The sequence below is a fragment of the Dermochelys coriacea genome, chromosome 2, assembly GCF_009764565.3.
Source record: "Dermochelys coriacea isolate rDerCor1 chromosome 2, rDerCor1.pri.v4, whole genome shotgun sequence".
Classification (NCBI taxonomy): domain Eukaryota; kingdom Metazoa; phylum Chordata; order Testudines; family Dermochelyidae; genus Dermochelys; species Dermochelys coriacea.
In genome coordinates this window covers 195239818-195255735 of record NC_050069.1, presented here as the reverse complement: position 1 = coordinate 195255735, position 15918 = coordinate 195239818, and the positions used below count along the sequence as shown (strand labels likewise).

The following is a 15918-nucleotide window of genomic DNA, read 5'->3' as shown; positions in this document are numbered from 1 at the left end:
CGGGGTTCTGAGGGGTGAGTCGGGGGCGGGAAGCGACTATTAATGGAAATACTCTAGGCCAAAGCAATGTCTGATATAATGTGGTGTCACTTATAGCCCGGTAAGATTTTTGGCTCCCAAGGACCACGTTATATTGGGGCATGAGGCGTAATATAAATACCCCAATCGACCACCCTTATCAGATTGTGACCAGGTAGCTATTATAGCCTTTTGAAGACACCCACTGTCAATATATCATTTAAAATAATCTCTTTTCAGTGTTTGATTTAGAATGCTCAACAAAAATTATATATCTCACTAAGTCAGATGAACCTCAGACAGGAGAAAATTCAGAATAAAGAGAATCAATATGAAGTTCACAATTACAGCAAGGTAGGGTTGCAACATATCTAAGTATCTCTCCTAGTATGACAGAGCTCCTATAAAATTGCCTCTGATCAACCTATACCACCCTGCTTTAACAAGTAGCAGAGCAAATCAAGGAAGCAGAAGTGGATCCTGTGTCAACACTTTCACATCAAGAAAGCAAGGGGTTTTGTTTTGGTGAAGGAGAGGGAGGTAGGAGAGACCAACTGCAATCTTAAACAAGATTAGATGATTGGGCACAATGACCTGTCTAATGATGATCCTTCTCTCAGAAAATCTTTAAACATGGCAAGCTGTTTTCCCACTTTCCATTAGGTAGCAGACCCTACATATGGTTATAAAGAATTCCGTGACATACTAAGCATCAGTTGGAGCACAAAAATGAATGTGGTACTCAGTAGGATCCAGGTGAGTGTGAGTGTGGACATAGCTGCCTGCTCTTTGTGGAGGGGAGAAAAGCGTTAATTATCAGCTGCCAAAACCTTCTAAATTGCCTGAAGCAGCTTTTTTTTGTTTTTTTAACAACACCTAGATGTCAGAACTGATGTACAGCATGCAGCTATCTGTAGGAGTTATAAAAGTAAACAGTGATGCATTTGATTCAAGTTCTGTATAAAAAAAAAAACAACAGCTCTCTCACTTGTGCTCTTTCCTAAAAAGATTTCAAAACAGTCCAAGAGGGCAGAGTTTTAATGACACTCTCATACTGAGGGCACTGTGCTGGTATTTTGGGACCCAAGACAAAAAATGAAATAGAACACAACTTCAAATGGAAACTGCTTAAGAATTTCACAAATACACGACCATACTTTGATAATAAAAAGAAGCAGTATCTAACTTTAGCATGGGAAGAGGTCCTCCGGACTGTGATACTTTGAGATCCTGGGATTGAAGGCTCAATAGAAGTCGTAAGTGCTTTACACAGATTTACAAAATATCAAAGATCCTGACAGGAACCCTCATTTTATAGATGGAGAAATAGGAACAGAGAAGTCACACACATCTGTAAGTCAGAAACAGAACTCAGATCTCTTGTTCCCTATATAAGTTCACAGGTAAGAAATGGTCTTATTCATAGATAGCATTTCCAGCAGCTTAAAGTATCTCTCTGTGATTTAACAAGCAGTAAAAACCCTAGATGAGAGGGAAAGTGTAGTGGAACAGACTTAAAGATTAACAGCAGCCTGAAGAACCAAACCACAAAAGGCAGAATCAGAAGCAAATATCTTCTTGTAGTTTTTATTTTTTGCTGAATTACTGTTCCTAATTACAGGTTTCAGAGTAGCAGCCGTGTGAGTCTGTATTCGCAAAAAGAAAAGGAGTACTTGTGGCACCTTAGAGACTAAAATTTATTTGAGCATAAGCTTTCGTGAGCTACAGCTCACTTCATCAGATGTATTCATCGGATGTTCCTAATTAGACAGTCTGACCATATGAAAGCATCAGTAAAAATAACTGATAGGAGTAAAATGGTAACTGGGAGGTTGGAGGAACAAGACTTATTCATGAGACTCATTTTAGAGCATCTTTGCTATCCTGGAAGTCTGTTAAAAAAAGGAGGGAAAATGTGCATTCCCCTTACATAAAGAGGGGACTTTGGACAGGTGGGTGACACTTGTCTGAAAGAAATAAGAGCTTATATGAAAAGTAGCTAGCTCAACTTAATCCTAGTGATGCAAGTAAGGTGAAGCATTTTGATTAATTACTGGAAACTATGACTGCACCTCTATTAAGAGCATCTGCCTTCTGGACTGTGAAAGTGGTTTATACTTTTGGTCTTATTTCATTCATGCCTACACCTAGACACAAACAGAAGCAGCAGTCCAAAATGCATTTTTCTATCTTTGTTTAGGAAGTAGATTACATTTCACTCCTTCAGTTTACTGTGATCCAAGTCTGTGTAACTGAGACTAGACTACAGCAACATGTTCAATTATATTTGGTAGAGCGCGCCATGGGAAGCCCCACCTTATTCAATGTACTGCAGCCTGTCTCCTAACTGTGACAGGCTGGCCAGCTCACATGTGTGCTCTGCACTGACTCCCACAGTCAATTCTGGTACTAAGGTAATAGTTTCATCTTCAAATGTCATAGTTAGCCAAGGCCAAGCACTGCCTCTTTAACAGTAAAAATACTTAGCTTTCATACATTGTTTCTCATCTGTTGATCTTAAAGAATGGTCAATCACTTGGAGAACAGACAGTGAGGTGTTTCCTGCACTCAATACAGTTCAAAATGGGTTGTGCCCCTCTCCCACAAAAGGAAATCTCCCTCATGCACACTGCCAGGTATGCTGCTGAAGCTTTTAGTTCAAATCAGCTTCCACCAACAAGAACTGCATCCATGGCTTGAAAGCTTCATATCAAACTAAGTTGTAGAGCAGCTAAAAACACCTCTACCTCAAAAGGAGTAAACAAACCCACCCAAAGCTACAAGCAGAATAAATGGCCCTGATCACTACTTAGTTTTTATTTCTATTCCATATAGGAAGGGCAGCATCCTAGTGCAAAGCTCAGAACAATACCCTTCTGACTGCTGGGAGCAGCCAGGCATGCCAAGTTTCCCACTGAAGTTTTGTCCTGGATCCTACTGCCCCAACCACGTATTTTTGCAGTCTCTGGTTAAGACAGGACCACTAGTTAGGAGTCAACCCTCATCCATCCTCGTTGAGGCACAATCTCCCTGTTTTATCTAGCGTCTGCTATTTCCTGCCCTGCCTCGTGTGTACATCTTCACTTTTAATTATCCCTTACCTTGATTTTTTTCTGAAATCTCACTGACCTCAGTCCTTATTATGGACTGCAGCAGCAAGCAAAACTGGAGTCTTGTACATTTCATTGGGCTGCCAGGCTTCTCCAGAAGAGAGACTATAAGATGCTGATACTGGGAAAAAGGAAAACTCTCCTCCCTTCCCCAAATCAAGCATCTCTCACGTTTTGTTGTTGACCATGCAGAAACAATCTAAGTCTCATTTAAAAAAAAAAAAAAAAAAAAAAGACAGGTCTTTTGCTCCTTTATGATGTAGAAGGCCTGAAAGATGTTTTGTTTATGTAATTTTCTGGTTTGTTTTTTTTTTCCACATAAAAAAATTCAGGTCTTGTTTAGCTTGTCTTTTTTAGACACCTGGGATGACTTGAGAACTGACAGGATTATGATGATTTTTAAAAATTTAAAATGATGACATGTCACAAGGGAAAATGAAAAGGGAAATTATTTTCATTCAGACTGTTAAACTTGGTATTGTTCTCAGAGAGTCCACAATACATATTTCTAAAGCTAAAGTCCAGCAACAAAACTAGGAAAGACTAAACTTAATATTCCTGACAAGAAACAAGCAGATTTTTTTTAAAAAGCCTTTTAGGACTCTGTATGCTTCCAACAGCAGCAAGAATAGGCGCGGACTCTCTCTCTCTCCCGGCAGATTACCCTCAAGGGAGCTTTGGAACAGAAGAGACTCAAATTCCCTTTACCAAGCTGGTAGAGCGTAACAATCAAGCCTGAGCCTAAGGCGTCAAATATGTAAAATCCAGAAATTATATTTACTCCACATGCTGTGGGCATGCCTGAAACTAAAGGGATACTGGAACAGCATAATAAGAATTATACTAATGGTAGCACAAGTCTCCATCTTCTTGAGCCTCAGGTTATGTGAACTACAACTATTTTCAAGGATAATTAAAATATAAACACTCTACCCAGATAGCCCTGCACTGGTGAAACAATAAAGCCACTATTTAAATTTCTACAACCTATAGTCAGCGATACAATGGATTTCAGATAAATTACACATGACACTGAAAAAGGCCTTTCACAAAGCACAAAGTTAATAAACCAATTTAGTGTTTCATCAACTACTTGTAAGACAACAAAGAATAAAATCCATAATTTTGATTGATCTTGGGCACTTCTATAAAAACCATCACCATATCATCTAAGTTCTGAATATATAAGTTACACTGAACCTAAATATAATTTAACAAATAAGTTAAACAACTTTACTGTCTTGTAAGGCAAAGTAAGCAACATTTTTTCAAATAATTTAAGTTCACTGTATTGAATGCATCTTTCTTGAATGTATTATTTGAGTTGTTTTTAGAAGTTTTTTAAAGTTATTAAAAATAATGCTCTTGAGAGAAGGGCTAAAAGATCTAACTGTTTCTATTTTTAAAGTACTATAAATATGATACTAAGTAAGCAGGTCATATTGGGAAAGAACATTATTTCTCCCCCCCACCCCACCCCCCACTGTTCCTCTGATATTCTTGTTAACTGCTGGAATTAGCCTACCTGCTTGTCACCATGGAAGGTTTTCCTCCTTTCCCCCCCCTGCTGTGGGTGATGGCTTATCTTAAGTGATCACTCTCCTTACAGTGTGTATGATAAACCCATTGTTTCATGTTCTCTGTGTGTGTGTGTATATAAATCTCTCCTCTGTTTTTTCCACCAAATGCATCCGATGAAGTAAGCTGTAGCTCACGAAAGCTTATGCTCAAATAAATTTGTTAGTCTCTAAGGTGCCACAAGTACTCCTTTTCTTTTTGCGAATACAGACTAACACGGCTGCTACTCTGAAACCTAACATTATTACTGCAATTAAGCTCCACCCACAACTCTAGAATACCTGGATGTTTCTGTGAAATCAATCAAAAAAGCAGTGAAGTTATTTAAGATTGAAGAGGGGACATCCAATAACTGGAGGCCAATATGAAAAGAGGGGGGGAAAGGGTCCATCAGAGGATGTTGGAATTTTTATCAGGAAACAATCCCTAGACCCTGCTCTTCAAGGTTAGTACATTCACATCATGTGTGGTATATCCACCGCTGTCCCCACCTCTGACCCCATACCTTCATCATCCCTCACTTCTGAGTCTGCTTCCAGAAATAGCTCCAATACCCACTACTAGTCAAGCAGAAGAAAGGTGATAAATATTTATGTAATTTTATAACTGTTCACACAGTTCTGAACAACAACACCACCACTGAAATGGCTCCAAGAAAATTTAAATCTGCTGCTTGGAAAGTTATTAGCAGAAGAGGAACTGGAGCAGTCTGTTAGTAGTCCTCAATTCATATTCTGAAAATACATTTTGTAGCCACAAAGGTAAAAACAAAAACCTTATTTCTGTGGAAACTCGCTGATTTGGAATTCTTGCACTAATCAGGAAAAATTTTTATTTTGTCACTGGTGGGGAATTTTCAAACCTAGTACTGAATATAGGCTATAACTCTAGGTCTTGTAAGTCTTATTATATTTCTCCTCTAGAGTTTTAGTCATCTGTTGGACTAGGAAAATTTTGATGGACAACACATTAGTTTTTCATTATCATAGTAAGGTCAGGCAAGTAGATTTTGTAGCTTGGACTGGAACATTCTCATGACAGTTTTGAAAGTTTACATTAGACTTCTGAAGCTCAATGATACTCATTCATCCAGAAATTATGCCATCAGAGGAAACACTATTTGCTGAAAAAGACGACAACGACGACAACACAGCTGTAGCCATACCCATTACAAAAACAAGAGTAAGTAGAGAAGTTAGCTATAATTACGTAAAATTCTTAGCTGGAGACTATGGAAGCTAGGCTTGAGATCCCTCTCCTCCCCTCCCGTCCCCTCTCCAGACCTCCTGGCAGCCACTCCTCAGGTACAGGGTCTCACTCTCAAAGACTCAAATGGTTTAGCCATGTGAAGTGGGATGCTTGGGGTTCAGAGAAAATGTGGAGGCAACAAGGCTTTAAAAAAAAAAAATTCTTAAGACTGCTCACTCAAGACTCTGAACATCAAGCAGAGCTGAATACATGGAGAAGGGGAAACTAGATTCAGTTTAAACATGAACAAAGGTGTTTAGCCCTTGAAGTTAGGAATGTCTTTTAGCATAGCATGGAAGGCACTAGAACTCGTTGAATGGTTTTAAATAATTTGACATATTTAAAGCAGGTGGTGAGAACTTTAGTGGCAATATGCTAGACAGACTTAATGAGAATGTAGAGAAATAGATGGGGAGACAGGAAGCAGCTGGTTTGTTCCTTTACAAGTTAGGAAGCCTGTCAGTTGCCTTGTGCATACTGGAACAATTTTGCATGCTACTTACTGAATCCACTTCATAATTTACTGAAGGATATTAGTTGGAATATCTGAACTCAGACATCTACATGATACTCAGGATGCTGCAGGTCATCTGTATGACAACTTGCTAAAAGTACTGGTTGCTCCTTCCTTCATTCCAGAAGTTAGTTCAATGTGTATATAAAAATTACACTAGGAGGGACAAAAGACTTCCCTTTTATCATAAGGCTAATATAAATTTTCCTGCCACTATCAGCAAGAAACCCCAGAGGAGATACTGGCAACTCTCACCACACCTATTACCTTCAATACTAAAGAGAGCAGAGGAGATGACAATCTAAACAGCCACTCCTCTAGATCGGGACCTCAAACTCAATTTACTTTAGGGACAGTGCCAGTCCTCAAATCCTTGGAGCAGGCCAATAATGTCACTCATGCCACTCAGAACCCGCCCCCCCCCAAATTCTACCCCTCCCCAAACTCCGTCCCCCACAGGGTGCAGGCTCTAGGATGGAGTGGGGAGCTGGTTCTGGGCTGGGGCAGGGGATGGGTGTTCAGGAGGAGGGGGAGAGGTGCAGGCTGTGGGAGGAAGTTTGGGAGCTGGGGAGGGGGTGCAGGCTCTGGGAGGGGATCGGCGGTGCGGGGCTTACCTGGGGCTCCAATGATGGGCAGGCTGGGGGGCCTCCATGTGTAACTGCCTCCTGGCACTGCCCCCGCAACTTCCCATTGGCCGCAGGGGCGCTTGGGCGGGACCAGCATGCCGAGACACAGCCCTGCCCCACCCCAGGGCCGCAGGGAGAGGGCGGCAGACATGTGGAGTGAACAGGCAGAAACTGCTCAGCTCTGCTGCCGGTGGTGGGACATGCGGGCCATTGTAAATCGCCCGGGGGACATGCGGGGAGGGGAAGCGCCTGGGGCCGAGGAAGAGACCCAGCCCCAAAATTGCTGGAGCGCCGTGGGCCACATTGGGGAGGTTCTCAGGCCGCAGATGGCCCGCGGACTGGGAGTTTCAGACCCCTGCTCTCAATGCTTTCAGGAAGCAGATACTGAGATATCAGTGTCAGGTATGCCCTAGCCTCTGATCTATTGCATCCATTTCCACATTCTCACTTTTGCTAGCTATATGCATTAGGTAGCACGCTGCTAACAGAGAACATGATGAAGAAGAACAAGAACAATCGCCAGACCCTCAAAATATATCTTCCTAGAGGATCTCCCAGTCGATTGCAATCTCTGGCAGCATAGCAGGGCTGCCGCTAAGACAGGCTCCTTGCCTGCCGCAGCCCCACGCCGCTACCGGAAGTGGCCAACATGCCCCATGGCCCCGGGGGGCAGGGGTCTCCCTCCACGCACTGCTCCTGCCTGCTAGCACTGCCCCCGCAGCTCCCGTTGGCAGGGAACGGGGAGCTGCGGCTTATGGGGGCAGTGCTTGCATACAGGGGCAGCAGGCAGAGCCACGTACTGACCCCCAGGCCACAGGGATGCACTGGCCCCTTCCAGGAGCGGCCAGGCTAGGCAGGGAGCCTGCCTTAGTGGCAGACATGCTGCACCGCCAACTGGGAGCTGCTGGAGGTAAGTGCTGCCCAGCGGGAGGCCGCATCCCAAGCCTCAGCCCTGACTCCCGTCCAAAGCCAGCACTGTGTACCCTTCTGCACCCCAACCCCCTGCCCCAGGCTCAGCCCAGAACCCCCTCCCACACCGTGAGCCCCTCGGCCCCAGCCCAGAGCCCACATACCCTTCCAAACCCCAAACCCCTACCCCAGCCCGGTGAAAGCGAGCAAGGGCGAGTGAGAGAGAGACGGGCGGGGGGGGAGATGGAGTGAGTGGGGTGGGGTAAATCCTGAGTTGTCCTTAAATTCAGAAAGTGATCTTGGGCGTAAAAAGGTTGGAGACCACTACTTTAAAGGATGGTCAATATGCTCTAAGGCAGAGGGTCTCAAACTGTGGACCACCAGTGGTCTGCACGCTCCATTCTGGTGATCCGTAGATAGTTCCAATGTGCACGCCTGGGCGGCCTCATACAAGAGACTGAAGGGCCACCCCCCCTAATTAGTGGAGCCACGGTGTGGCTCCACTAATTAGGTGCCTGGACTCTGGAGAAGATGCACATGTAAGGTGGGGGGAGGAGTAGGAGGTAGGTGGGAGGGGGCAGTGGGGTGAGAAGAGAGGGCAAGGGGAATTTGGGATGCGCAGGGCTGCGGCGGCCAGAGAAAGAGGCAACTTTCCCACGCTCCAGGGCTGTGGCTGCCAGAGACAACCCTCCTTCCCAGTCTAAGCTCTGTGGTGGGGGAGAGATCCCCCTCTTTTCCAGCCTTAGCTTGGGGGCTGACGCAGCAGGGGAGAAAGGGCACATCCACTGCATTAGAAAGGTAAGACTACTGATATTAAAATATGAGTTGTGTGCTTTTATTTGTAGAACAAAAAAAGTTAAATAATTTTTATATATAGTGCTTTTATCCAAAACGCTTTACAATAGTTAGCTAACAGTACAAACAACATTTGGAAAGATCATTAAGTGGTCCGCCGAGACCCTCAGCACTTTTCACGTGGTCCGCAAAAAAAAAGTTTGAGAAACACTGCTTTAAGGCTAGAAGAGGAAGAGAATAAAGGAAAGGCAGTGGGGGAAGGAGCAATATTGGCATCCAGGACCACACCTGGAAACACATTTCCCCAGTCCAGCATGAATAAGTCAATCCACTTAATTTTCAGAAGATGCTTACCATAAAAACAAATGCTGGTAACTACCCACTTCAGTCATCCCATACATGAAAATGTGAGACAAAACACAATCTAGCTAGGAACAGGAGGCAGTTCAAAGGACTATCAATCTTGGTATCCCACTTCACAATATAAAAAAAAAAAACTTTAAAAATTAACGAGACCTACGCCAGTTCCACTAGAACATCACCTCACCCTTACATGGCATTTTCATCCATATTGGCCATCTTAAGTCCGCCACTTAAATTTATACAGGGAAGGAGAAAAAGGACACTGATTTATTTTTAAATAAACTAATCTGAATCACTCTCTCAAGGGACATTAACCAATAGATAAGCGTGACAAACTCTCCACAGAAAGCTTCACTGGAGACCGGAAGAGCTGCCGCTTCCAGGATCTTGAGACATGGTTTCCTAATACAGCTCTGCAAACTGATTTGTATTAGTATGTTGTAAAGAAAGATAGTTAAGAAATTCATCAATGCACCCCCCAAGGCTTAAGTTATCAGTTCTTGGCTCCATTTAATAGCTTTTCTGTCAAGAAGTGCAATCTGTCCCTTCCCATCCACAGTAAGTTTTCTCAGGTTTCAGAGTAGCAGCCGTGTTAGTCTGTATTCGCAAAAAGAAAAGGAGTACTTGTTAGTCTCTAAGGTGCCACAAGTACTCCTTTTCTTTTTAGTAAGTTTTCTGTATTTTGCATGATTGCATATTATTTACCTTTACAAGTATCAGGGATAGCTGTGTTAGTCTATCCACAAAACAACCTTAAAGACTAATAGATTTATTTGAGCATTTGAGTGGGTTTTTTTACCCTCAAAAGCTTTTGCCCAAATAAATCTGTTAGTCTTTAAGGTGCCACCGGACACCTTGTTGTTTATCTTTACAACTTCTAGTTCTCACCCCCTCCCCCCGCAATAACTCTGATCGTCCTCAGGACGCAGTAAGTGCCGAGCCCAGCCACAAGCAAGCCGGGGTTTGGACCCTTCCTCTGGGTGGGCATAGCAAAGCACAAAGAAAACCAGTACAAGAGATGCCATTGCTGCTGCACAACATCATGACGATAATGCTGCTGACAAGCCCCGTACAGGGTGGCCAGGACCCAGCCGGGACCCCTTAACAGGCTCTACCCCGCCCACCCGGCTAACAAGGAGCGGCAGCCGCCGACGCGGCGGGGGCTCTGCACGCAGGTTTTGTGCGTCCAGCCGCGCAGACGGCCTGAGTGAGGGAGATGCTGAGGGAGCCTCTCACGGAGCCAGCGGAAGAGAGATGGCAAGCGCCACCCTCCTCCAAAGCCGCCACCTCGGGGGGGGGGGGCAACCCCAGCTCCCAACGGGGGGGGGGAGGCGCTACGAGACAGGGGGTCCGACTTGCCCCGCCCAACAGCCAGCGGCGGCGCCGTGGGGGGCTAACCCCGCCCCTGGCAAACCCCACACCGCCCGCAGCTGGGGCGCCGCCCGGCACCAGACCCCTCCCCGGGAGCCAGGGTGACTTACCCAGCAGCAGGACGTTTTTCCCCGAAGGCAGTTTAGACCTGGAGCGCGTGGACACCTCGCTGAGGATACAGGACCTGAGGGGAGACAGAGCCCGGTCAGGAAGGGGCCATGCCCGTGTCCCCACAAGCAAGACCCTTCCCCCCCCCCCCGCCAACCCACACACACGGGCGCGCGGGGATGGGCGGGGGCGCGCACGAGGAGGAGGGGGCCGGGGGCGCTGCTGCCCGCTGACAAGAGCGGCCCGCCCGCCTCCCCATTACTTGGCCTCACAGCGGCCCCGCGTGGGGGGGTTGCGTCGTCGTCCCCCTCCCCGGGCGGAGGCTCTCGCGGGGCGGGGGCGCTAGACGGGAACGGGCGGCGGCCCGGCGAGGTGGGCGGTTACCAGAGGTTCTGCCCATCGTCCTCCTCGCCCCCCGCCCGCAGCTCCGCGTTATTGCCGGCGGCCGGGCCGCCCCCCGCGCCGAGCCCCGGCGAGGAGGAAGAGGAACCGAAGGAGCCGGCTCGCCCCGCCGCCATCTTCCCCGCGCTCCCTCCACTCCGCCTCAATGAGAGAGAACAGAGAGCGGGCGGCGGCGCGGCCGGCTGACAGGTACCCGGATGTGGGGAGCTCGGAAGGGGGCGGGGCCAGGAGGGGGGCGGGGCCGGTACCCGCCTGTGGCGCACAGTGGGCGGCCCGTCGCGCCCGGCGTAGACCCCACAGGAACGCGCCCACGTGCCTCCGGGATTATCCGAGGGTGGGGGGAGGATTTTTTGCGGCCCCCCGGGCGGGTGGCTGGCTGGCTCACCCAGCGTCCCCACGCACTGGGGATGAGCAGATAGCCAGTGCGACAACTCGGGAACAATGAGACTGGAGGTAACAGGCGCATATGTAAGACAAAGCCCCAAATATCAGGGTTATCCCTACAAAATGGGGACATCTGAGCACCCTAACCACACCTAGGGCTGTTACCCACTGTGCCTGGGAGAGAGATGGGCGGCGGGGGAGGCAATTCCTTTCCGTCCCCACAAGTTCCCCCGAGTGAGCTATTCTCAGGCCATACTTCTTATTAAGAAGATAGCCATGGGAGAGGCCAACGAAGGAGGCGAGATCTAGAAAAAAAATCCCCCCCCCCCTTTAAATCATAGTCCCCGATCCCATCCCATTGAAAGGGATTTTAGGTTATTCTTTGTGTGTGTGTTTTCCTCTCTGTATTTAGCTATGGGATTCAGAATGATTATTATTTACTATGTACAATGTGCTACACATTCTCTAAACATATGATAACACAGTGCCTGTCCTGAAGAAAACACACTTACTTCTCAGATGACAAAGTCTGGAAAAAACATAAAACATACAATTTTTAAAATGTGTTCTTCCCAGCTGGCCTACTGTTTATCCATTATGATAGTGCTCAAAACAGCCACCCGTTATTCCTTCTCACTTCTTTGCCCCTAGTTTTATAGCCATATGGAATGCCAGCAAAACAGAACAAAGTACAGAAGCATAGATAATTTCATGGAGGAGAGATCCATTAATGACTACTAGCCAAACGGGTCAGAGATGCAACTGCATTCTCTGGGTGTCCTTAAACCTCTGACTGCCAGAAGCTGGGACTGGGTGACAGGATGGATCACTCAACTGCTCATTCCCTCTGAAGCATCGGGCACTGCCCTCTGTCGGAAGACAGGGCACTGGACTAGATAGACCATTGGTCTGACCCAGTATGCCCAGTCCTATGTTCTTGTAAATAAACCATCTTAAATTAATTAAGGGGTTTAACGAATACATGTTTTCTAAGTGTGATGAGCATCTTTGAGCTAGGGAAAATATAATTTATATGGGGGACATTTCCCAGTTTTCATCAGACCCCCATAAATAACGTGGATATTTCCTGAGTTTCCCCACTTCCTCAGATATAAAAAGGTTGGGTTTTTTTGCATGGATAATGTGTTAATGTTCAATACACCTCACCCCCACTCAAGTGTATTTATTCATAAATGCCAACCTCTTTAAAAGTGACAATTCCCTTTTCAGAAGTATATTTGTAATTTTTCCACTTTCTCTCCAAAAAAAGCTATTTCTGTCCTATGCTTTTTTATTGAGTTAAAATGTCTGCTTATTTTATATACCCAAATGTTCCTATCAATAGCTTTCAAATGCTCTGCAACCCCACCTCTAACTGACCATTCCCTTATACACGGTTATGAGGGAGGTTGGGTGAATCATCACTGAAGCTGGTAGGCATAATAGCCATCCTTCATTCAAGATAAATGCAAGTAGTTACGCTGATTTTTGGTATAAAATGAAACACCACCCAAAACACATACCCACAAGACCAGGCTGGTCAAAAGTAGAGCCATGTGGGAGGGGGACTGAATATAAACATAGGGCATTTGGTATAGTTTAGTGGGGGTTTGTCTGTGGGCTGGTCTACACTTAAAACACTGTATCGGCCCAGCTGCACTGATGTAGCTGCGCTGCTGTAGCACTTTAATGAAGATGCTCTACACCGGGGTGGGCTCCGACCCACAAGCCATTTTAAGCTGTCCCGTGAGCTGCACCATGTGACTTGGCCCCGCTCTGGCCGGGGTGCTGGGTTGAGGGACACACCCCGTGGCTTGGCCCTGCTCCAGGACATGCCACTGCTTCCGGGAGCCGCTTGAAGTAAGTGCCACTCGGAGTCTGCACCCCTGAGCCTCTTTCCACGCCCCAACCCCCTGCCCCAACTCTGATCCCCCTTCTGCTCTCCAAACCTCTCGATCCCAGGCCGGAGCACCCTCCTGCATCCCAAACCTCTCATCCCCAGGCTCACCCAAGAGCCCGCACCCCCTGCCGTATCCCAACCCCAATTTTGTGAGCATTCATGGCCCGCCATACGATTTCTATTCCCTGATGTGGCCCTCAGGCCAAAAAGTTTGCCCACCCCTGCTCTACATTGATGGGAGAGTGCTCTCCCATCAGCGTAGTTAATCCACCTCCATGAGAGGCGGTAGCTAAGTCAGTGGGAGAAGCCCTCCCACAACATAGCACGTCTACACCAGTACTTAGGTTGGTATAACTATGTCACTCAGGGATGTAGATTTTCCACAACCCTAGGCAACATAGGTATACCAAAGTAATTCTGTAAAGTAAGCTGTCCAGAGAGAAGCAGCAGAAAAAAGTAGCCAAGGAAACAGCAAGAAAAGCACTTGCAGTGTGACCATAAGAAAAAGCCCTGAGAGAGAGCTTTTGGGGCAGGCCGCTGGCTGGAAAGAGGATTGGAACTGTGTGCTAAGAAGCTCTCCTGTTGTTTGATTCCTAGTGTCTACAAGGAAAAAAGGACTTTGTGTACATCCTTTGTAAATGAACAGGATTGCATCAAATAAATACCTTATTCTATCATCAGTTTCTCCTGCTAACAGAAATAACCTGCAAATTCTGAATATTGGTTAACTGTTTGGATTGCAAGGGGCAACAATATTTTAATATGATTTGTATTTTATTTAATAAATATATTACAACCTTATGTTTATCTCTATCTGCAGCTTTGAGGGCATTGTTCTGTTCTATATAGGTTTTTATATCATGCTCATAACTGTAGTATCTGAGTGCCTTCCAGTAGTGAATTAGGCATCATGATTATAAATCTGACGTATTATTTGTTCTCTCATTGTCTCCCCAAAGGGAAAGTTTGTACAGTGAAGTGTCTTTTTTTTGGTAGTGGTGTCTTTATATGTGTGACACTAAGCACTCTTGTATTCACACCCTTCACATGATTGTACTGATCTTTGTACAAAATATGTCTTGTGAGGTATCATTTGAAAGCTAATAACTCACTGATCATTAATACACTTGCATGATGTATGTATGCAGTAGGCACTAAGACAGTGGTCCTCAAACTTTTTTTTCCGCAAACCACTTGAAAATTGCTGAGGGTCTCGGCATACCACTTAATGATCTTTCCAAATGTTGTTTGTACTGTTAGCTAACTATTGTAAAGTGCTTTGGATTAAAGTGCTATATAAAAAAAACCTTAATAATAATTAACTTTTTTTGTTCTACAAATAAAAGCACACAACTCATATTTTAATATCAGTAGTCTTATCTTTCTAATGCGATGGGTATGCCCTCTGTCCCCTGCCGCATCAGCCCCCGAGCTGAGGCTGGGAAGGAGGGCCATCTCTCCCAGGCAGCCCCGGCCTGGAGCTGGGGAAAGTCACCTCTTTCTCTGGCCGCAGCAGCTCTGCACATCCCAAATTCCCCCTACTCCCTCTTCTCACCCCACTGCCTCCTCCCACCTACCCTAGTTCCCCTCAAGGCCACCACCTCACCTTACATGTGCATCTTCTCCAGAATCCAGGCACCTAATTAGTGGAGCCACGCCTGCACAGCTCCACTAATTAGGTGGGTGGCCCTTCATTCTCTTGTGTGTGGCTGCCCAGGCATGCACCTTAGAGGGAACCATCCGCAGACCACCTGAATGGAGCTCGCGAACCACTGGTGGTCCACGGACCACAGTTTGAGAACCTCTGCATGAAGAATTCTGAACATATATTGGAATTATGACTAAAGTGTATATAAACCAGATTTGTCAGAGGGAGCTGTTACACAGAGTATCCTAAACAAAGGAATTTGTTTCAGAGTAGCAGCCGTGTTAGTCTGTATTCATAAAAAGAAAAGGAGTACTTGTGGCACCTTAGAGACTAACAAATTTATTTAAGCATAAGCTTTCGTGAGCTACAGCTCACTGCATCCGATGAAGTGAGCTGTAGCTCACGAAAGCTTATGCTCAAATAAATTTGTTAGTCTCTACGGTGCCACAAGTACTCCTTTTCTTAAAGGAATTTGTGTTTACCTCAGGTTACATATAAGCAGTAAACAGGATCATCAGTACATCAACAGGAGGAGATGTCAGGAAACAGAACATTTTGCATTTCAGTGAGTAAACTAAAGTGGGGGAGGAAAGAGCATGGAGCTTCCTTTGCTACCAGACTCAATGTTACCTTTCTCACAGCTTGAATAAACTTTACTCTGAGGGGTAACCCTCAGAAGAATCCATTTCAAAGGTTTACTGGTCTATAAATACAGGGGGGTTGAACCTCGAGCAATAAGCAATTGAATCAACTGGTGGTACACAATATTACTGTATTATAAAAGTATATAGAGTGCGGTCTTCTCTGAAAGCTAATGACACACAGTGATTAATATCATTGTGAAATGTATGTATTAAGACTTTATGAGGAAATATGGATACTTAATGATATTATGTTTTAAAGTCTGTGGCCAAACAGATTCTCTCCCAAACAGGAGAGAAGGG

The 15918-nt window shown here is 45.8% G+C and overlaps 1 protein-coding gene across 1 annotated transcript in view; it reads right to left on the bottom strand.

The window, feature by feature from the left end:
• Positions 1-11249, bottom strand: part of DYNC1LI1 (dynein cytoplasmic 1 light intermediate chain 1) — a 54691-nt gene extending 43442 nt beyond the window's left edge. The window contains 2 exon segments of the mRNA XM_038391086.2: positions 10643-10716; positions 11025-11249. Coding sequence (XP_038247014.1) covers positions 10643-10716; positions 11025-11158 — 208 coding nt within the window. The 5' untranslated portion in view covers positions 11159-11249.
• Positions 11250-15918: the final 4669 nt, after the last annotated feature.